This window comes from Schistocerca serialis, chromosome 5 (genome assembly GCF_023864345.2).
Source record: "Schistocerca serialis cubense isolate TAMUIC-IGC-003099 chromosome 5, iqSchSeri2.2, whole genome shotgun sequence".
NCBI classification, from domain to species: Eukaryota; Metazoa; Arthropoda; class Insecta; order Orthoptera; family Acrididae; genus Schistocerca; species Schistocerca serialis.
The window spans coordinates 622,046,311-622,069,192 of record NC_064642.1 but is presented as its reverse complement, the minus strand read 5'-3'; the positions used below and the strand labels follow the sequence as shown (position 1 = coordinate 622,069,192).

General features: G+C 42.7%; 1 protein-coding gene and 1 non-coding gene across 2 annotated transcripts in view; both read left to right on the top strand.

The window, feature by feature from the left end:
- Positions 1 to 2,826: 2,826 nt before the first annotated feature.
- On the top strand, positions 2,827 to 2,899 carry Trnaa-ggc (transfer RNA alanine (anticodon GGC)). The gene has a single exon. It is a non-coding gene; the product is annotated as a tRNA-Ala (tRNA).
- Positions 2,900 to 6,311: 3,412 nt separating this feature from the next.
- The window catches only part of LOC126482143 (uncharacterized), a 58,216-nt gene continuing 41,645 nt past the window's right edge, over positions 6,312 to 22,882 (top strand). The window contains exon 1 of the mRNA XM_050106120.1: positions 6,312 to 6,354. Within this exon, the coding sequence (XP_049962077.1) occupies positions 6,312 to 6,354 (43 nt within the window). The remainder of the gene's footprint in view (positions 6,355 to 22,882) is intronic.

Genomic DNA, 22,882 nt, shown 5'->3' with positions numbered 1-22,882 from the left:
AAATGTTTCAACGATGGAACAGGAAATCGGCCTTGCACTTTCATTTCCCTGGATCGCTATAGGGAAATCACGAAAAACTTAAACACGGATGGCTCTATGCGGATTTAAGTCGTTGTGCTCCTCACTGACAGTGCAGTGTGCTGACCACAGCGCCACCTCACTGCTAGAGCGATTTACACGTACAGATGGATTAGGATGCCTTGTACAGTTCAGGTACAAAGCACTATGATTTCTGGAAGCACATCGAACGGATGAAATTGACACACTTGTCTCGTGTGTTTTCTAAATGTGCGCATTCAACTCACAACTCTCAAAAATACAGTGAGAGTGGAGCAAGCGACATGTTCTTGTGCAGCATTTATGTGGTTAGAACACAGGCATGCTTTAGGTCAACATATCAAAATCTGTCCTTTTTAGTTTCATTTTGCATTATAACTTGGCGTTGGAACCGTTGCTCCGTTATTCTCGCTTTTGACCTCATCAGAACACGTGGTGATCGGTATCTACTTGTGGGGTAACAATCCGTAAATTCGAATGACATACGAACAGTTCCTCTCACTAGGAATATCGTGTTTCAGAAGCTTGTAAGATTGTTTTGAATAGTCTTCCGCTACGAAAAAAATGGTTCAAATGGCTCTGAGTACTAGGGGACTTAACATCTTAGGTAATCAGTCCCCTAGAACTTAGAACTACTTAAACCTAACTAACCTAAGGACATCACACACATCCATGCACGAGGCAGGATTCGAACCAGCGACCGTAGCAGTTCCGCGGTTCCGGACTGCAGTGCCTAGAACCGCATGACCACCGCGGCCGGCCTCCGCTACGATATCGGTTGGGGAGTTAAACGGTTTGATCTGATACTTTCGATTGGTCATGACGAATGATCTCATATTTGTTGTCTTTTCAAACATATTGTGGTTTTCATACTTCAGGTCTTCACAAATTTATTATTTTGCACATCTTCCATTCTTCACAGGTTCAGCACGGGTAACATCTTTATGTCAACTTCTGCGATTTGTTTCATAATGACATGCTCCATTCACTTTCTTTGCAATTAATCAAAGAATAACGGGGCGTGAATGAGCAGTTCTTGCATCTTCCGTAAGAATTTTACAGCACCACAGATAAGTTTGAAGTTACGCGGTACTCAAAGAGACACGCACTGGCGGAGATGGCTTTATCGTAATTTATACTTTCCGCCTTGCCAGTTGATATATTTGTAGTCTGGTAAGCATATAGCCCACAACTGATTCAGATATCGGCCTGTGTCAAGTTGGAGCTAGAAGGACGACTTATCACACTTAAAGTATTGTGGCACGCTGTTTCCAGTTAACGTTCTAATTTTAATCTTATCTCTCTCACTTCCAAGTAATCCCGCCTTTTTCACAGCGTTTTGTAAAAAGCTGTACTATCTTAGAAATTTCATAATTGTGCTCGGATTGCCTTATTAATGGATCATGTTCTGCCTCTGGACATATTTTTGAAAATTTGTGGGAAGTTCGTATGGGAGCAAACTGCTGAGGTCATCGGTCCCATGGCTTACACACTACTTGATCTGACTTAAACTAACTTACACTAAGGATAACCAGCACACCCATGCCCGAGGGAGGACTCGAACCTGACGGGGGGAGCCGCACCAACCATGGCAAGGCGCCCTTAGACCAAGCGGCTATCCCGCGCTGCTCTGGACATACATTTCAGGGCAGAAACCGGATTCATTAAGTTATATGAACACTCAGTTTTTTTCCGAAGGAGTGGCCGCCGTTCAGACTATGGAATAATATAACTATGTTTGAGTATCACCACCAGCTATTAAGCATCACTCGTCTGCTCTCAAACCACATACAAAGTTAATGACATAAATTATGTACTCGTTGATACATCCAAATTTGTACTATTTCTGGCCTCAAAGCCTTTCAACGCTTCATGTATCATAATTATCCTTTACTGATGAAATTCCACTACTTCTAGAGGTTGTGACATTACTAAACACCTTGGCATTTGCATTACGTGTTTTACGTATTCCACAAGAACCCTTATGCTGTTAACCCTTTTCCTCCACAATTTAAAGGCACTCATATACTTGCGAACAATACACTCCTGAACGCTTCATTGAGTTGTTCGGGGCGGAAACTGGAGCGGAAAGTCTGTAAGAATTATCACGTAAATACTCAATGAGCACACATTCTAGTGCCCACTACCTTTTCCATCTTAATCCCTTTCACTGTTATTGTACATCCCTTTGAGCACGCTGGAAAAAAGCGACAGTTTGTGACTTGCACCGAAAGACTCATGAATCTGGAGTGCTTTTATAATTTTTGTAAATTTCTCACACTTCACGACCTTCTCATTATTTTTTACCACCACTTAGAGACGCACACAGTCACCATCCCACCTTCTTTGGATAGATTGTAAGAAGAATACAACATATGTAAACTGAAGGCGATCATTGCAGTCAGCTACAGTGCGACATTACGCGGAATCAGCGGCAGTAAACTGGGATTAGAAAACTGGATCTCCTTCTTACCAGAGAGGAGCTTTAAACCACTGCTCCATGCGAAGCGCAGCGCTGTCGCAACTGCGCCGATTATCTCGCCACAACTCAAGGCCCGTCCGCACTCCCACCGAGAGTTACCTATCAGCAGTCCGCGTCCATACACCTTCTTCAGAGCAGATGCACAAATACGTCCGATCCCCCGTGGGAATATCAGAGTAGCGAGCACGGAGGAATGGACAGAGACTGCGGATATGTGGCGATCAGTGGGAATGTGGATGGGCTGCGAGGCGGGCCGAGATAGCCCGAGCAGTTGCGAAAGTGCTGTGTCCCGGATGGCGCAGTGGTTAACGCACCTGCCTGGCAAGTAGGAGATCGCAGGTTCGAATCCTGGTCCGGTAGACGTTTTCACTCGTCGTGCTGATTCCACGTAATGTCCTGCTGCAGCTGACAGCAGTGATCCCCGTCAATGTACATACGATGGTACACAGCTGCGAATTCTCTATGGTGTCAGTTCCTTCGGATATGGCCAAAAGAACAGACACTAATTATTCATAAAAGAATACATCAGTGTAGTCGTTCATAGTACATCACCCTATAACTCATTTCGCCATCTACATAGAAATTTAAAATGAAAATTGCGATTACAAACGGGTGAGTTACGTATAGCGATACATGGATGAGAAAAATAGAGAAAGTAAAAGAAAATTCAAAAACGTTTTCTCGTTATTCTACATGACGGCCCTCGGTCACATGGACAACTTTATGTGATTACCCTTCACGTCATACATGCTGAAGCTTATGTGGAATCATCGGCGTGAGAGCATTAGAAACAAGAAACTACTACCTAGTGACAACATTAAAGTTGACTAGTACGTAAGTTCTCTGCACGTAATTTCGTTCTTTGAAGAGACTGTAATCATGCAACATTCGGAAAATTTCCGTTTTCCAAGCGGCGGACATATTAAGGCGTCCTAAGAAATATTGCCAAATTTTAGAGCAGATTGTTCGGAAGCCCACTGATGATGAAACAATTTTGGATGTAAGACGAACAAACAGCCCTCATTTCTTTGAGGACGTCCACACGGAAACTGGTATTAGTGACAATGAAGCTGCTGTAGCAACAGGTTTTACCAAAGTACAAAGCGAGAGTAGTACAAGCAGAAGGTTTTTAATTTTCAGCAAACTAGATAACGGGACAGTAGTGTCGTTATCTCAATAAGGAACTGGAAACATTTAGTTCCGGAGAGGAGTCACTGGAAGAAATGTGGCTTAGATTTGGAGGCATGCAGTTGGTATACAGTGAACAGCCAAAACATTATGACCACTGCCCACCGCAATGCAGGATGCCTCCTGATGGCGTTGCGCGCACATGACACGGTAACAAAAATATCCAAGCGGAGCAGACACGGACGGAGGATCACCCTAGAGAAGTTATGGGCTGCAAATGGAGAAATCCACTGAGATAAGCGACATCGTCAAAGGGCAGATTATTATTACGCAGAGCCTGTGAACAAGTATTTCGAAAACGGCGAAGTTGGTCGAATGTTAACTTGCTACTGTCGCGGGTACCTACGGAGAGAGTTAGAAGGACAGTAAAACTACCAACAGACGCTAAATGGTTGGACGTCCACGAACCTTCACAGAAAGTGGGGTTCGGAGGCTGGTCTGTTCTGGAAAGAAGGGTAGTTGGTGATCTGTGGTGTCTCTGCCGTAAGAGCACAATACTGTTGCACGCACAAGTGTTTCGGAGCACACCGATCATCTTGCGTTGTTGAACATGGAGCTATACAGCAGACCAATCCTATATGTTCACATGTTGGCCAAACGACATCGTCAATTACGCTACAGTGGACACTAGACCATTGGGATTCGACTGTCGAGTGACGGTAACGTGTCGTCTTTTCGGCTGTATCACATCTTTGCTACACGAGGTCGATGGTCGTCTGCACAAACGCCGTCACTGAGATGAACGACCGCTCGAAAAGTGCAGTGCGCCACGGATGCAGGCCGGTGGGAGTAGTATTATGCTGTGGGAGACATTTACCTGCGCTTGCATGAGACGTATGGTAGTAATCCAAGACGCGCTGACAGCTTCGAACCACCTGCATCCCTTCATGCTTGATGTCGTCTGCGATGGCGATGCCATCTTTCAGCAGAATAATTGTCCTTGTCTCGGAACTGGAACCGTGCTACAGTGGTTTGAGGAGCAATAGTGAACTCACGCTGATGTCTCGGCGATAAAATTCACCTGATGTAAATCCTATGGAACCCATCAGGGTCGCTATCGAGCGCCACCACTTCGTACGCAGATCAGCGACCCCTTACGCGAATTACAAGACCGTAGCAGAAGCGCGGTTCCACATACCTCCACAAACCTACCAACAAATTGTTGGATCCGTGGAACGCAAAATCTGTTATGTATTTCGTTCCAAAGACGGACAAGTGGTTGAAATGGCTCTACGCGACTATGCGACTTAACATCTGAGGTCATCAGTCCCCTAGACTTAGAACTACTTAAACCTAACTAAAACCTAAGGACATCACACACATCCATTCCCGAGGCAGGATTCGAAACTGCGACCGTAGCAGAAGCGCGGTTCCACACTGAAGCGCCTAAAACCGCTCGTCCACAGCGGCCGGCAAGGATAAACAAGGTGTTAAGCAAGTGGCCATAATGTTTTCGCTCGTCAGTGTGTATACGTGCCTTGTAGAAGAGGACATGATGGGAGGAATCCTCCACGGTACACATTCACTGTAAAGAACCTTCTGAAGAAACAGAGACTGCAGCATAATAGGTGTAAAACAAAGCATAGAGCTGTTACGCACGACCGGAAACATACAGTTAGGGTCCTACTGTCGTTTTAAAACATGTTTGCTAGGTAGGTATCCAACAAGGCAGTCACCGTGAGAGCGGAGGGGGGAGGGGTTGGTAACCTCCGGTCTGCTGATGTCATTTGACGTCTATCCTTCGTCTCTGACCTGGTTCGAAACTCATTCACGTGTCTATGAGTGTTAGAGCAATATGGTTGAGTACATGTTTGCAGGATACACCGACGTGATCCTTCTGTATCTGAAGCTCATGGTAGAGGAAGAGTCGCTTGTCGGCTGTATCAAGATCGTTATCCAAAACGTTCAACTCCATAGAGTATACCTTTTTTTAGCACAATGAAGCAACGGCTTCGAGAAAGGATACCGTAACCGTCAGCTGGTGAAGCTCCAGGTAGCGCTCCAAGCAGTCGCTGCACTTCAGAATTGGCGTGTTGTACAAAGTTGAAGAGAGCCCCTCAACGATTACACGAACAATTTCTCGTGTTTCTTTGGTTATTAGTAAGTAGAATTGTAAACCAAGTGAAGTACTGGGTCACGCCTAATAAATTGGTTGTAAAAAACGTCTCGTTACCAACATCTTTTCAACGGATGTAGCACGGAAACGCAACATTTCCGTGCATGGGTTCGATTCAAAATATTATGTACTTAATCCCTTGTGGAAGTCCTAGGAGTTTGTGATGGGAATTTCCGAACACCCTGTAGATACTGAAACGCTGAATGAAACATATTTGGTTGTCAAGAGGGCAACGCGTGAAACGTTCAGCGACTACCATAGCAGAACATTATCGAAGAATCCTCCACGAAACCCCAAGATGTTCTGGTAATACCAAAAGGCTGCTAATGGTACCAAAGTTAGTGTTCAGACACTCATAGAAGATGAATTAAAATACCAATCAGCCTTGATCGCTAGAATTTACTCAAAATTAATAATCACATATCAAAATTGTATCCGATTTCGATTTTATCAAAGACCGTCTTCAACATGTCTCACCAGACGGTGAATATAGCCAACGGCTACAGCACTGGTAAGTAACGGAGGACATCTCTGCTGACTGCTCATCAGATGATGAACAGAGATGACGGCTGGAGCGTTGGTAAGTGTTGGAAGACTCCAGCGTTAACTGCTCAGCTGAGCAATTACCAATGGTGTCCTCCGACACTTACCAACGCTCCAGCCGTCGTCTTTGTTCAACATCTGATGAGACATGGTCTGAAGATGATTTTTCATTGAGTCCTTGCGATCAAGAACGATTAGTATTTTAATTATCCATCATATCACGGTAGTCTTCCCGCAATGTTTTCAGAAGTTATTACTCAGGGAAAATCCAGAGGCTTAAACTGAGGGTACCAAAGCAAAAGGAGAAACACTGAACTCTGTTTCAATTGTTCCTTTGAAAATGAATGTACAGGAATACTGTCCCATTTTAATTCTCGCACCACTACACAGATGAGTGATTTGGATATTTGTGTTAGTGGCTCTAAGAACCAGCTGAAATCGCTGAAATTTAACAAAGCTTCAGGGCCTGATGGAATTCATTCCTGATTCTACACCGTATCTGCAGCTGAATTAGCCCTTCTTTCAGCTACACTGACGGAGAAAAACGAAACATCAAAAATTAATTAATCTACACTAATGAAACTTCGTGGATACATTTGTCTAGGTAACATGCTTAAGTCATCAACATCGCAAGATCATAGGTTACTCTAAGTGCAAGACAAGTCATTGTACATGTGAATTACTGGAACATTAATAATCGATGTCACCGCCAGAATGATGAATGCAAGCAAGCAGGTGCCTTATGGCAGTTTCTGAGATAGAGTTCCATGCCTGTTGCACTTCTTCGGTCATGACAGGAACGATTTACGCTGTCTGTTAATGACGCTGGAGTTATCGACCTATGATGAGACAAAACTGGTGATCGAGCAGGGTAAGGGAATGTGATGAGACCCTGAAGAGCGTGTTGGGTTACAACAGCGATATTTGGCGAGCATCATCTTGTTAGAATACATCCACTGGAATGCTCTCATGTTGAACAACTGGGTTTCCACCGGTTATCCCATTTCCCTTGCACGATATTTCAACTGCATGATTCGCTGTCTTTTGCATATGCTGTCTGATACTGACTACAGTGTGGAATGAGTCCTGTATTTATGCATATGTTGTGACACGCACTACGTCTGCGCCTTGTGGAGCGTCTGTCAGTTGTATGCGCAGACCAATAGCAGCGATCGCTGTGTTTTATTTTAGCCGCAGCTCTTCCGAACGCTTTGCGCGTACTTTTTGGTTACTATCTGTTGTGGGTTTTACTGTATGAAGTTCTCAATGCCGTCCAAGTACGCTCTCTGCTCTGCATTTAACAGTGGAATTCCCACTGCACTCTTAATGATACCACCCTTGCTTTTAATTTAATTTAATTTAATTGTTTTGACTTCCCTATATAGTGAGTCAGTCCTTCCGACAATCATTTCTTTTTCGATTTCTTCACATTTTCCTTGCAGTCATTTCATCTTAACTTCCCTACACTTCCTATTTATTTCTATCCTCAGCCACTTGTATTTCTGTATTTCCGAATTTCCGTGAACATTTTTGTATTTTCTTCTTTCATCTATCAGGTGAGGTATTTCTTCTGTTACCTATAGTTTCTTCGCTGTTACCTTCTTTATACCTATGTTTTTCTTTCCAACCTCGGTGCTTGCCCTTTTTAGAGACACCCATTCCTCTTCAACTTACAGCATACTGAGCTATTCCTTATTGCCATATCTAGAGCATTAGAGACTTTCAAGCACATCTCTTCATTCCTTGGTACTTCCATATCCCACTTCTCTGCGTATAGATTCTTCCTGACTAATCTCTTAAAGTTCAGCCTACTCTTCATCACTACTGCATTGTGATCTGAGTCTATATCTGCTTCTGGGTACGCCTTGCAATCCAGTACCTGATTCCGGAATCTCTGCCTGAACATAATGTAGTCCAACTGAAATCTTCCCGTATCACCCGGCCTTTTCTAACAAGGGGAGGCCGCCAATTGTGAAATTCAGATTCGATTCATACTGCTCATAATAAAAGCTCATGGCCAGAGGTGTAATGTGGCAAAGCACCAAGATGCACTTCTCAGCCGTTGTCGAGAAAATCGACAGTTAAAAGAAACCGTTTCGGTGAAATACTCTCTACAATTAATAATTTTCTACAGTGTCGTGGCGCAGCGGTAAGCGCTCGGGTTCGTAATCCGAAAGTCGCCGGGTCGAATCTCGCGCCATGCAATTTTTTTTATTATTAGTTTTTTGTAATTCAAACATTAATAATTGCTTATGCATGTTGGTGAAGGCGGATCGCTCTCCAATTGTACCGCCTCCATTTTTCCGTTTGTTTAACAGGGTGTACCAAAGCTCTCACGTCCGCACTGATTTTCGACGATGTTATAAGTTGCGCTAGGGACCGCATCTACCTTCTTTCGAAGTTAGCAGGCAACTACGCTGTTATGCGGCGGCTCGTTTCGGCCCATTCAACATCTGTCCTACAAGTGTAACGAGCGAGTAACGGAGTTTATACTTCATACCTGCCACAGCAAATTTGTGTTCGTAGGGTCTCTATTCTAATTCGAATGTTTGACTTACGCTATACGTATTCGTTTCGGAATATCGTTTCTACGTCTTCCGTTAACTATACGTGGTTAACATTATGAAGACAATTAATAACATTTGTGAAATACAACTTCGTTTGCGGAAAACATAATGGTGTTCGAAGTCGCCAGTTTTTCCACGACAAACGACTTTCAACAACTTATTATATTCATCATTGTTGCAACTGATTGCCGGGAATTATATATATATAATCAGTGCGGACGTGAGAGCTTTGGTACACCCTGTTAAACAAACGGAAAAATGGAGGCGGTACAATTGGAGAGCGATCCGCCTTCACCAAGATGCATAAGCAATTCATTAATAGTTTATATATATGAATTACAAAAAACTAATAATAAAAAAATTGCATGGCGCGAGATTCTATCCGGCGACTTTCGGATTATGAACCCGAGCGCTTACCGCTGCGCCACGACGCTGTAGAAAATTGTTACTCGTAGAGAGTATCTCACCGCAACGGTTTCTTTTAACTGTCCATTTTGTCGACAACGGCTGAGAAGTGCATCTTGGTGCTTTGCCACGTTACACCTGTGGCCATGAGCTTTTATTATGGGCAGTATGAATCGAATCTGAATTTCACAATTGGCGGCCTCCCCTTGTAAGTATACCTCGTCCTCTTGTAATTCATGAACAGAGTATTCGATATTACTACATGAAATTTATTACAGAACGCAATTAGCCTTTATCATCTCTCATTCCTTGTCCCAAGCCCGTATTCTCCTGTAACCATTTCTTCTACTCCTTCCCCTACAACTGCATTCCAGTCCTCCATGACTATTAGATTTTCATCCCCATTTATGTGCCGGCCGCTGGTGGCCGAGCGGTTCTGGCGTTACAGTCTGGAACCGCGCGACCGCTACGGTCGCAGGATCGAATCCTGCCTCGTGCATGGATGTGTGTGTTGTCCTTAGGTTAGTTAGGTTTAAGTAGTTCTAAGTTCTCGTGGACTTATGACCTCAGCAGTTGAGTCCCATAGTGCTCAGAGCCATTTGAACCATTTTGAACCCCTTTATGTACTGTACTACCCATTCAGTATCCTCATATACTTTATCTCTTCATTTTCATCTTGCGATGTCGGCTTGTATATCCCAGCAACCGTTGTCGATGTTGGTTTTATGTTAACTTTGATAAGAACAACGCTATCACTGAACTGTTCACAGTAACATATTTTCTGCCCTATCTTCCTTTTCATAATGAACCCCACTTCCTTTATACAATTTTCTGCTGCTGTTGATATTACCCAATGCTCATCTGACCATAAATCCCAGTCTTATTTCGATTTCACTTCACTGACGCCATACTCTATCTAGATTGAGCCTTTACATTTCCCTTCCCAGATTTTATAGCTTCTGTACCGCTTTCAAGCTTCTGACATTCCACGCCCCCCCCCCCCCCCCTTCCCACCACTCGTAGAACGTTATCCGTTCGTTAGCAACTCAATCTTTTTTTATGGTCACCTGTGAGACTATTCCTGAGTCTTTTGCCAACTGAGAGATCATCATGACACTTTTTTAGTTACAGGCCATATGTCCTATGGATAAACGTTATCTATCTTGAATTCAGTGGTTTCCATTGGCTTCTACATCCTCATGCCGTTGCTCATTGCTGATATTCCGCCTTCAGAGGCAGTTTCCCACCCCAAGGACAAGACAGTGCCCTGAATCTCTGCCCACCCTCTTTGACAGAATGAGGATGACTTCTTATGCTTGAAGTCTTCGGCCGCGAATGCTGATTATTAATCAAATTTTAAGCGGTTGCGGGTTTCGAACCAGGGTTTGAGTTATAGTCAAAGAAACTTCTTATCACAGCCTTACTCTTGGTGGGTAGATAGAACACGCTCTTGTTGTTATGTTTGAGGAGAATTCTACGATTTTAGCAAATGCTGGACCTACATATGGAAAAAATGCGAACCTTCTTCGTTTCTTCTTCTAACACTTCGTACACATCTGGCCGGGAAACAGGGCGCTGTGCCTTTTGAACATCTCGAGAAGAATATTCATTTTTCGAGAACACAGATTGTAGGTGTTCTGCCTTCGTCGCCAAATTATCGAGATCTGATGAATTGTGCCCGGTGAACCAAAGTCCTGAGTACATCATTTTTCTGTGCGGATAGTGGCAACTACTGGCTTGCAGATACAAGTTAGTGTGAGTGGACTCGCGGTTCACAATGTAACTTAATATACCTTCCGCCTTCCTCTTGACTAGTACATCTAGAAATGGGAGTTGCCCATCCTTCTCCAGTTCCATGGTGAATGGAATGTTAGCGTGGCGTGGGGTTAGGTGGTCCAAGAGAACAGTGAGGTTTTCCCACAGTGGGGCCATATAACAAAGCTGTCATCCACTTACCTATAACAGTTCGATTAATCTCGGGCCGATGTAAGTGTCTCCTCTTCAAATCTCTCCACAAAGAGATGGGCAACCACCAGACAGAAGGCTCGCTTTGCCACAATGTTCGTTTGCTCGTAGAGTAGACCCCCATATAGGAAGTACGTCGAGATCAATATGTTCCTGTATATGTCCGGGAGAGCACCGCTGAACTTTTCTCCCATCAGCTCCATCCAAACCCCAAGATTAAGTCTCCGATATGGAGTGTGAATGATGACCTGGATCTACAGAAAACGGACGTGAATGTCGCATGGCATACCTCGGCCAGACGAGTAGGACCGCTGACATCAGGTGCAAAGAACACCAAAGGCATACCAAACTGAGACAGGCAACGAAGTCAGCTATTGTTGAGCAATGAAGAGAACGAAAGATAAAATGTCTAGCTAGACTTGGACGTCATTGAGTATTTCATACAGCAAGGCTGACAACGGCTAATTAGCCACAAAGTAAGCTCACTGCCTGCGGAACAGCCGCTGCTATTGGTCGGCGCATACCACGCACAGAGCACTTGACGCTCGGCGGACCGCAGACGGATTGCCTATCACGGCACACCCACAAGTACCGCACTCGTTCCACGCTGGAATCAGTATCAGACAGCACCTGACAAGAGTGCGAATCATTTGAAATATCGTGCAAGAAAAAGTCGGATAACCGGTAGAAACCCGATTGTTCAACACGACAACGCTTCACCGGGACATCCTGAAGAATTACTCTTTAACGCCGTTCATGAATGGCAGTACAGCCCGTCGGATCGTCAGACTGACATTCAATTTTGCATTCAGGGTGCGTGGGACAACCACGAGAGCACTCCTACTGTGGTACGAAATCGCACCCCAGGCCAGAACTCCAGATGTGTGTCCAGTATGTCTGGCAGACAGATAGTTTGGTTGCCGGCCCTCAACTGGCCTCCTAACCAACGCACAGTGCCGACTGCCGCCGAGGCAGAACCGGCTTTTATCAGAAAAAGAGCATCAGCGCTCCAATGACCTCTCGCCTGATACCACTAAGACGCAAATGGCGGTGGCTTGTGGCCAGTGGAATACATACTACTGGGCGTCTGTCTCGGAGCTGTCCTTGAAGTACCCGATTCGTAGCAGTTCCGTTGTGTCACTGTGATGCCAACTGCTGCTCAAACTGCCACTGCAGTACGATGCGACAGAGCCACATACCGTACACGTTGGTCCTCCCTTTCTGTAGTGCCACGTGGCCGTCCGGAACCCAGCCTGCTTGCGACCGTACGTTCTCGTGACCGCCGCTGCCGGCAATCATGTGCTGTGGTTAAGTTCCTGCCTAGTCTTTCTGCAGTTCTAGAAGAAACATCCATCGTCTCGTAGGCCTATTATGCGACCACGTTCAAACTCCGAGACGTGTTGATAATGGCGTCCTTGTCTCCATAAAGGTGTTCTTGACTAACATCAACTCACCACGTCCAGCGTCAAAGGTAAGTAAAGCTCACGATCCTTACACCATGTACTCAAAGCAAAGCTGATTTTCTTATTCATCGTGGAGCTACTAGCTCCATTCTTAAGCGACTCGCGCGAAATCAGACGTCATCTTTCATATGTAGAAACAAACCCACCAACTTTCGTTTATGTCGCATAACGCCTTCTTGGTGTTGCGCTTCTTTTCTGTCAGTGTATAATATACTGTAGATCACTCTAACAAAGATCAGTGCCCACTAGTTGTAGGAAAGTAGTCTATAATGATGGAAGCGGAAGTGATCTACAAAATTAACTCCATCAACTTTTATATCCATTTATTGTATATATTTTGAACATCTTCTGAGATCAATCGTAGTGCATCTTAAGCAGAATGGCCTCCTCTATGGTAGACAGCAAAGACTGCGAAAACACCGATTATATGAAAACCAGCCCGCACTTTTCTCAATTTGACCAAGCCAATAGGGTAGATGCTATATTTCTTACCTTATTATCATAAATACGTTCGCATGGGACATCAAGCGAAATTTGTGACTAGCTTGAGGACTTTTTGGTAGGAAAGATGCAGCAAGTAATCTTGGGTAGGGAATCATCGACAGACGTAGAATTAACTACTAGAGTCTTTGAAGCAATACTGTTCATGTTATATATTGATGAGCTTGCACACTATTTTAATAGTAGCCTCATAATTTTCTCGGATGAAGTAATTATCTGTAACGTGGTACTGCTCGAAAAACCTGCGCACGTATTCAGTCGGATTTTGTTAAGATTTCAAAGTGGTTGTAAGACTGGAAACTGGCTTTAAATATTCAAAAATGAAAATTCGTACCCTTCAGGAAACATAAAAGCTTTGTGTCCTATATCAACAGTATCTGCGAGACCAGTTGAAATCGTTCAGCTCATGTAAAAATCTAAGTGCAGGACTTCGTAGTGTTTGAAACGGTCACTGAGGTTTAGTCCCAGGTCGCAGGTTTATTTGACCTTTGGGAGAGTATCACAGAGACTTTGGAGAAACTGAACTGATATACGCCTGAAGGCAGAGGCAAACTATCCCGAGAAAGCTTGCGTGCGAAATTTCAAAATGATTACTTTAGCAATACACTAAAACCCCTACGTATCGCTCCAGTAGGGAACGCGAAGACAAAGCTAGATTAATTACAATGCTCACAGGGGCATTTAAAAACTCATTCTTTCCTCGCTCCATACGTGAATGTAATTTGGAAGAAGCCTAATAACTGGTACAAAGGGAAGTACACTCCTCCATGCACTTGAGGTTGGTTTTCAGAGTTTCGATATAGATTTTGATGTAGAAATAGTCTGTATTAATTAAAGTGAGAGTTCGATAAATACAGTATCTGTTCAAACTATTTTCATTTCTGAGGTATCATCGCTGTCTTCTGTCTACTAAGATATTTAGCTGGTCAGATGCCAGAAATACTTCGTCCTCATTCCTCGGATACCCCTCAGTGCAGGTGTATATTTAATATTCTTCAGGTTTTGTGTGAGTTATCTCGTTTTAATTAAAGCTTCGTTAGGTCTCAACACTGTGTCAACATTGTCTTGAGATTATGGCTGACTTGTTAATAATCTTACTGTAGGACTTGATTACACAAAGGAATATAATGCGATGCACGAAAGATATTCTTTAACAAGGGAGTGAATGTAGTTACGAGTGCTTTTAAAAGATGAAAGAATGAATAAACATGAGATTGCTCGTTCTCTTCTGTTGGCTTAAAATGAAGGAATATGAAGTTGCGTATTTCGCTCCAGTGTTATTACGGAACACATCTGGTATGCGAAGGAAGTTTCTATGTTTAAATATTTTTGTATGTCCATGTAAGACAAAACCTTCACTGAAATCATATTCAGCTCTCCGTGCAAAGATACTGATCTTCCTCTTCTCTAGATGATTTTTCATTATCAATATACCTTGTGTTTATTCATTAAAGAGTACATGCGAAAAATACCTAAAAAGCTTCGTATGCTGTATGGCATAGCAAGCTGATCGTCTATCAGCAGGAAAGATTTCTATAGAAAATGAATATTTTGAGACTCTTGGACGTTTATGTTAGAGAATCGTTGCAGCCGAGCTGCAGTGCTCGGAATTTTAATTAGGTATGTTACTAATTATCCGTTAGAAGTGCGTCACTGATGGCACAAAACAGCTCTACTGACCAAAAGCTGCATCTTACAGTAATCAGTTGTTTTCGTCATAACTAGGTGGTGGTGTTGTACTCCAATACATTAATGTTATTTGCAGCTTTGTGATATACATCGGCGCACGGGCGAAAGTGATCTATATTCTACTTGCATACGGCAAGCTTGATGGCAACGGTAATGCTGTAGCGCCGTTACGTGTAGAAAAATTTCTCAACAGAAATATTCCGCAGCATTCGAGGTTCAGAGAGACTGAGACAAAGCCTAGATATGCCTGAAAATTCCATGTAGAGTCGGTATTTTCCTCGAGTAGTGTTTCCATAACTGATGCATTCACGCAAGAAAGTGTCATTTCTGTGATTGTTATTATTTGTATGGGTACTGAAGTGGCATATTGTATCGATAAATTTACTCTGTATGTTATGCCTCGTAAATATTGTTTGGTATTTGTAGCCATTCACACTCGGATCGAACAGTTGTCTTTGAGGAAGTCATTTTGAGACACCTCGATATGGAACCGCCCTCCTGCACTCAACAAATGGCGAAAGCTTTGGGCATAAGTCATGCTGGAGGGGAGCGTGTAGCCTGTGAATATTTAGAGATAGCGCAAGATGAGCACTATCCACGTCGAGTACATTTTAGGCATTGGTGTTTACAGCACTGCATATTCCAGTCACAATTTCCGACTTTAAGCAAATCGTCAGGTATTAACACGTGAGGCAATACTGACCATATGACTTGCACAAATGGAAAGGGCTATTGTTGTGCGGTTTTCACAGAATGCATTGCTATTCAGGGGCCTGTATTTTTAGCCAATCAACAGACTGTAATAATACCTAGAAAGTATATTTTTCGTGCTAACATACACTTTTTTAAATTCGTCGGTGCCTATTGACATCAACAAACTGAAAGTAGGGTAAATTAGAATGTCAGAGGTGTTTATTGAAGGGTTGTAGTGCTGTAAATTAGGATTTCCGTAGTGTTTTTTGTAGGATTCTAGTGTGAGTCTTTTACGAGATGTCGTATTTTGAAAGGTTTCCACACAGGCACTTGAATAATAACTCCGGTAGGGCATACTAGAGAACAACACAAGTGCGTACAGTAGTTATACGAGTTCTGACCTGTAAGTAAATAACTGACCACAACAGGATATGCTCAAAATGACCACCTGGAGCAGCAGCACACGCTTGTTGTCTGCACACGTTCTAGCATTTCAACGGAGACGTCCGAGTAGGCTCCAGTAATACATCGTTGTATATCATCGGGTGCAGTTGGTATGTCGTTGCAGAAAGCGTCTTTCAGCTCTCCCCACAAAGCAAAGTCTACCGGCCTAAAATCCGGGGAACGGGCTGACTAAGGTACAGGACCTCTGGGTCCAATCCAACGGTTTGGAAACAATTCGTGAAGACAAGCTCTAGTACTTCGTGCTCTATCGGCTGGACATCCATAATGATCCACAGGTTCCTCCTAGCCTGCAGAGGAACGTCTTCTAGCATCTGTGGAAGATGATCTGCTAGGAGGCTGTGAGACTTCCGGCTGTCAGTGTTCGGTCTATGAGAAACGGACCTTTGAGCTGATCCCACACCATGCGTTTACACTCGATGTATGTTGATTTTACAATTGGCGAAGCCAAAAAGATTTATCAGCAGACCAATAGTATATGTTTCGGTGGTTAATCTGGCCGCAATCGGTTAATGTGGCTGTGACACTAAACAAAATAGATGATACATTTTGTGCGTATCATCTGCAACAGAAACAAGAACATGAATCCTCCCTCTCTTCTGTCGTCGTGGGTTTCCTTCTGTTACGTTGTCTGGGTTTTGCACTGCAACTTTCAAATAACTGGCTGACGAAGTTGATAAATAATTGCCGACGTGTTGACATATATTGGAATGTCTTGCCGAATTCACAGTGCAATAAAGAAATGCTCTCTTCCTACAATCTCCATACACCATGGAAATGTCGACTTTTTCTGCATTGGTAAATTCCATCGACCACTCACGACCTGCTGCTTGGACTGAGACACTAACCAACTAGCAAGTCGCACTCCACTCAAGGAATACACTAGAACACTGCAACCAAACACAACAACATCGTACCTAGCAAGTACTCAGTTTGAATGGCACAAGCAAGTGTCCATGCAAAAAGTATCCAAAATACCATATCTCGCAAACGACTCACACTATAATCCTGTAACATACAGCACTGACATTGTAATTTACCCTACTTTTAATGTGTTTATGTCAACAGGCATTTAAAAAGGGTATGCTTGCACAACTGTACACTTTCTAAGCATTACCGTAATCTGTTTATTGGCGAACGATACGAGCCCCTGACTAGCAATCCATTTTTTCTGTGAAAACCGTACATCAATGGCGCTTAGCATTGGAGTAAAATTGGCGGTGCAAGCCTTAGGTGATTCATCCAGTATGAGGTTCGCAGCTGCGAAAAATACACATACACTCACACACAGGGGTCTGCTTAGGTATAATAAAACACAAGGAAGCTAATTATTTACAACATGTTCAGAAACGAGGCAGAAATTACAAAAGCCAAAGGTCATGAAAGGGATATCATAGCTGAGAAAAGACTGAGACGATCTCATAGCCTGTCCCCAACGTTTTAAAATCTGTACATTGAGCAAGCAATAAAGGAAACCAAGGGAATTAAAGCCCATCGACAAGATATAAATACATTAAGATTTGCCGATGATATTGTAACTCTCTCAGGGATGACAAAGGATTTACAGGATTGTTTGAACGTAATAGATACTGCCTTGATAAGAGATTATAAAATGAACAACAATCAAAGTAAGACAAGGGATATGGAGTATAATCGAATTACATGATGCTATGCTAAGGAGATTAGATTAGGAAATGAAGAACTAGAAGTAGTAGACGAGTTTTGCTATTAGGGCAGTAAGATTACTGATGGTAGCCGAAGTAGAGGGGTTTTAAAACGAAGGAAGACTTACAGGTTCAGAAAAGCGTTTCTGAAAGGCAGAAAATAGTGAAAAATGTAATATCAATTTAGATGTTAGGAAGTCTTTTCCGGAGGTGTTGGTCTAAATTGCAGTCTTGTATGGATGTGAAACGTGAACAATATCTGATATCAATTTATATGTTAGGAACTCTTTTCCGGAGGTGTTGGTCTATATTGTAGCCTTGTAAGAATGTGAAACGTGAACAAAAGTCTTAGAAATTTGCTGCTCTAAAAGTGTGTAGAAGATTAGCTGGGTAGGTCGAATAACAAATGAAGATACACTGAATCGGACTGGGGAAAAAAGAAATTTGTGGCACAACTGGATAAAAATGAGAGATCGTTTGACAGGGGCATCCAGACGCGTGAAGGCATTGTCAATTCTTTTAAGGATGGAAGTTTAAGGGTCAAAATTATAGAAGGGGACCAAGGCATGAATACGATAAGCAGGTTCAAATCGATGTTGGTTGTGCTGGTTATGCAAAAATAAAGAAGCTTATATAGGATAGACTAGCATGAGAGCTGCATCAAACCAGTCTTCGAATGATGCAACTACAACAACCTCAACAATCAATCAGTCATCTTCACTGGTGATTATATACTGATTTGCCAAACGTAATTACAAAAGCAATTTTAGCGTGATGTATCAATGGCCAATGACAGCTTGGTGAAACTTGAACCATATACTGAAAGAGCTGCGACAGTATAGTACACAAGGCAAATGAAAGAAATTAGTAATGAGACAAACAGAAATTATACTTTTACTGACAGATAATAATTATTCAGAAGTCGCCGCGGATTGTGATGGTTCCCTGGACGTCATAAAACTAGGCACATGGCTGATAACACGGTGATCACCAGGGACGACAAAGAATACTCTGCAACGTGCTCCAATTTTGGCCACAAGGTTGGTAGCGAGTTCTTGTGGTAGGGGGTTCCATTTCTCCACCAGCACGGTTGACAAATGCTGCATGGTTGCTGGTGTATGTGAACGTCCTGGAGTTCGTCTCTCCAGCGCATTCCAAGGGTCCTCAATGGGCTTCCTGAAAATAATGAATCTCCGTCACTTCTGTATAGCTATTGTCTTTGAATAAAAGCGTCAGATCCGTCTGTCTCAATGCTTATTTCTTTCAGTTACCTCCTGTACTATAACAATTCTGTCTACGTATGGTCCAAGTTTCGTAGAGCTATGTTACGTGGCAGTGACACATTTTACGTTTTGCTCACCAATGTACTAGGGCATGCTGGAATGTAATGCCACCGAATTTTTGTTGTGGAGACTCTTACAGCTTTCCAAAGAAAACAAACGTCATTAACATTGTGCTGAAAAGTAAGTCCTCCGAATTTTTAAGCAGAAACTCTTAGAACTGTTTAAATAAAGCAAACATTAACATTCTACAGCTTCATTCTTCATGCCTACGTATTTGCAGCCCTCTGCACTAGAGGGCTTCGAATTGTAGCATGTATCGTGGTAGCGTGTGACGTAACTATGTTGGGAGATAAGAAACGGCGTGCTCTAATCAAGTTTCGAATCCGTCATCCAGGCATGGTGCACGCTGTCCTTCAGCATGCCAATGCCGGGCCATACACGAACTGTGAGACACCTGCCATAGTCTGACGCCTTGGGCTGTCTCCACAACAGGATCAAGCATTCTACTGTGACGTTATGAAGATAATGATCTGTCGTTGAGGGAACTATGTTGGTCGCCAAGGTAACTATGCTGAAAAATGGCTGGTTCAAATGGCTCTGAGCACTATGGGACGTAACATCTGAGGTCATCAGTCCCCTAGAACTTAGAATTTCTTAAACCTAACTAACCTTAGAACAGCACACAGATCCATGCGCAGGATTCGAACCTGCGACTGTAGCGGTCACGCAGTTCCAGACTGAAGCGCCTAGAACCACTCGGCCACAACGGCTGGCTATGCTGAAAAATAAATACGTAAACTTGAAGAATAAAGATGTCGAATGATAACAACGTTTGTTCTATGTAAAAACCCGTAAGAGTTTTCACGCAGTAATATCGGAGCCATTATTTTCAGCACACCCTCGTACGTTCACACACTGTCACCTCGAACAAAATTGATATTTGGGTACACGATAAACCTCGCATGCTAGTGGTTAGAAGTAAGCTACAAAGGACTAATATTAACTTGTATGCTGGTACATTTTGTGGTCAGATACCATCGGCATGTGTGTAATACTAGATGAAATAACAGGACATTTCTTTCAGAGACGTTCTTGCTGTTGTATGGGACATCACTAAGGGTTTGTAAAATAATGTGGCTGTAGAATGAGGGAGCAATGGCTCACATCGATGCAAATATGCAGCGCTATCCGGACGCCACGTACCGGAAGCTATGGACTGGTAGAGGAAGACCTGATCCATGGCTACCACAGTCAGGCGATATTGCATCTCTTCACTATTCTCTACGTCCGACTGTGAATACTACGATGTATTCTACACATGTACCTTATCTCTTAAAGCCATGAGGTGACTCAGATACTGAGCTGGCTGCCGCACATATCTGCCAAGTTGGAGGCCTAAAATTTGTTCCCATTTGTAATGTACAACTGTGTATTGATACTGTCCTTGTGTTCTTTGGCTTGGGGATGATTGCAGGCCTACGGCTTCATAAAATGTTTGATGTGGCTTTGGTAGCCTTTTTTTTAGTTTGCACTCTTCGATCCTCTTCCCTTCTGGTTTTTCCACAGTCCATGTTTCACAACCATACAATGCTGTGCTCCGAAACTCCATTACCAGAAACGTCTTCCGTAGATTTAGGCAGATATTTGATACTAGTAGACTTCTTTTGGTCAGGCCCCCTTTGCCGGTCTGATTTCCTGTTTATGTTCTTCTTGGATCGTTCGTCATGTCGTTACTTCATCTACTTCGCGATCACCAATTTTGATGTTAGCTTTGTCACTATTCACATTTCTGCTGTTTCTTATTACTTCCGTCATTCTTCGGTTTCCTCTCAATCCCTATTCTGTGTCAATGGATTGTTTATTACTGACAGATGGACATGCAATTCTGCCCCACTTTCACTGAAGTTGGCAATGACATCAGTAAATGTAACCATTGATATCGTTAAACCTTGAATTTTAATCCCACTAATAAATCTTCCTTTCGTTTCCATCATTGTTCCTTCGATTACAGATTTCATACTAGGAGCGAAAGACTGCATTTCTGTCTTACACCCTTTCTAAAATGAGCAATTCGTTAGAAGTCTTCCATTCCTTTTGTTTCTCTTGATTCTTATACTTATCGTATATTTTCGTCTTTCTATAGACTTAATCCAATTTTTCTGAAATATTCTAAAATCTTTCACCTTTTTTCCAGATCTACAAATGGCATGAACGTGTGTTGACTTTTCATAAGTCTTGCCCTCATTATCAAGTGAAATGCCAGAACTGCCTGTATTGATTCCATACTGGTTATCTAACAGATCCACGATTTTATATTCTCCATTCCTCTACGCGTTAATCTTGTCATCAACTTAAATGTGTAAGAAGTTAAGCTGATTATGCGATAGCTCTTACATTTATCTGCTCTTACTATCTTCTAGATTTTATCGATGTCATTTTCCCGAAAGTCTTGCACAGATGTTTGATTGCCTTTTCTTCAAATTAGAAATTCCAAAGTGATGTTACCTACGGCTTCTGCTTTAATTGATCCCATGTCTTCCAAAGCTACTTTAAAATCTATCTCCAACACTGGATTCCCTGTGTCTTCAATATCGGCTCCCATCTCATTTTATAACACGTCATCAGACAAGTCATACCCCTAGTAGAGATCTTCAGTGTACTCTTTCTTCCTATTTGTTATCTCCTTTGCGTTAAACAGAGGACTCCACATCCACTCTTAATGTTGACTCTACACTCCACAGGTGTTAATTTCACCTAATATTGCTTTTACTTTTCGATATGTTGAATCACTCTTTCAGCGACCGTACTTTTTCTGTGTCTTACTTCCTGTAACTATTCCCCTTGACTTCTCCCCTCTTCCTATTTATTTTTTTTCCCTAAATGACTGACGTTGCTATATTACTATCTTTTTTTGGGCATTTTTGTACTCCATTCTCTCACAGGTTAATTGATTTTTTTTCTTTTACCAAAGGGTCTTTACCTTCTTTCTATCTACATCTGTGCAACTTCTATGATTGCTCTTCTTAGAAATATCCCTTGTTCCACAATTCATTTCCGTACTGTGGTATTCATTAGTACAGTATCTGTAGCCATACAGAACTTCAATCACATCTCATCATTTCTCAGTACGTCAGTTAGACACTTCTTTCCACAATAATTCTTGCGCGCGGTTCTCTTAACCTGCAATGTGTTCTTCATAAGCACCAGATTGTGAGCTTAGCTATATGTTTACTCGCCGGTACGCCTTACAACCCAACATCTGATTTTGGAATTTCTGTCTGACCATGACGGTTGCTGTAATGCTTCTTTTTTATTCAGTTCGAAGACATAATGCTCCAGTTAAACGTGGTAGCCATCGTTCTGTTTAAAAGGAAACAATCATACGACGCTGTTGCACTCTGCTAGGAAGTTGTAACCGAACCTGCCCATTCAACGTGTGACCGATTCGTCTCCTAAATTTCAATGTACACGAATCGCACGTAACTGAACTTTTTTATGATATTTTTTAGCAACGAAACTACGATACTAGCGATTTTTAGCTACTCTAATAGGTGTGTTTACTTTAAACGATGCGTAATATGGTGCGGAATAATGTTAAAAAATATTGGAAAGGAAAAGCTTCGACGCCTGCGGAGTTACAGAAAAACATGCCTTTATATCGTCCGCTTTTACGGCAGCACGGCCCACGACGCCGCCGCTGTCCCACGTACCGTCATAAAGAAGAACGGTTTCCTTGGGCAACCTGTTTCTCTTCCCCTAGAAAATACAACTTTTCGTTCGCTCAGGTAAGCATTGACATTAAAT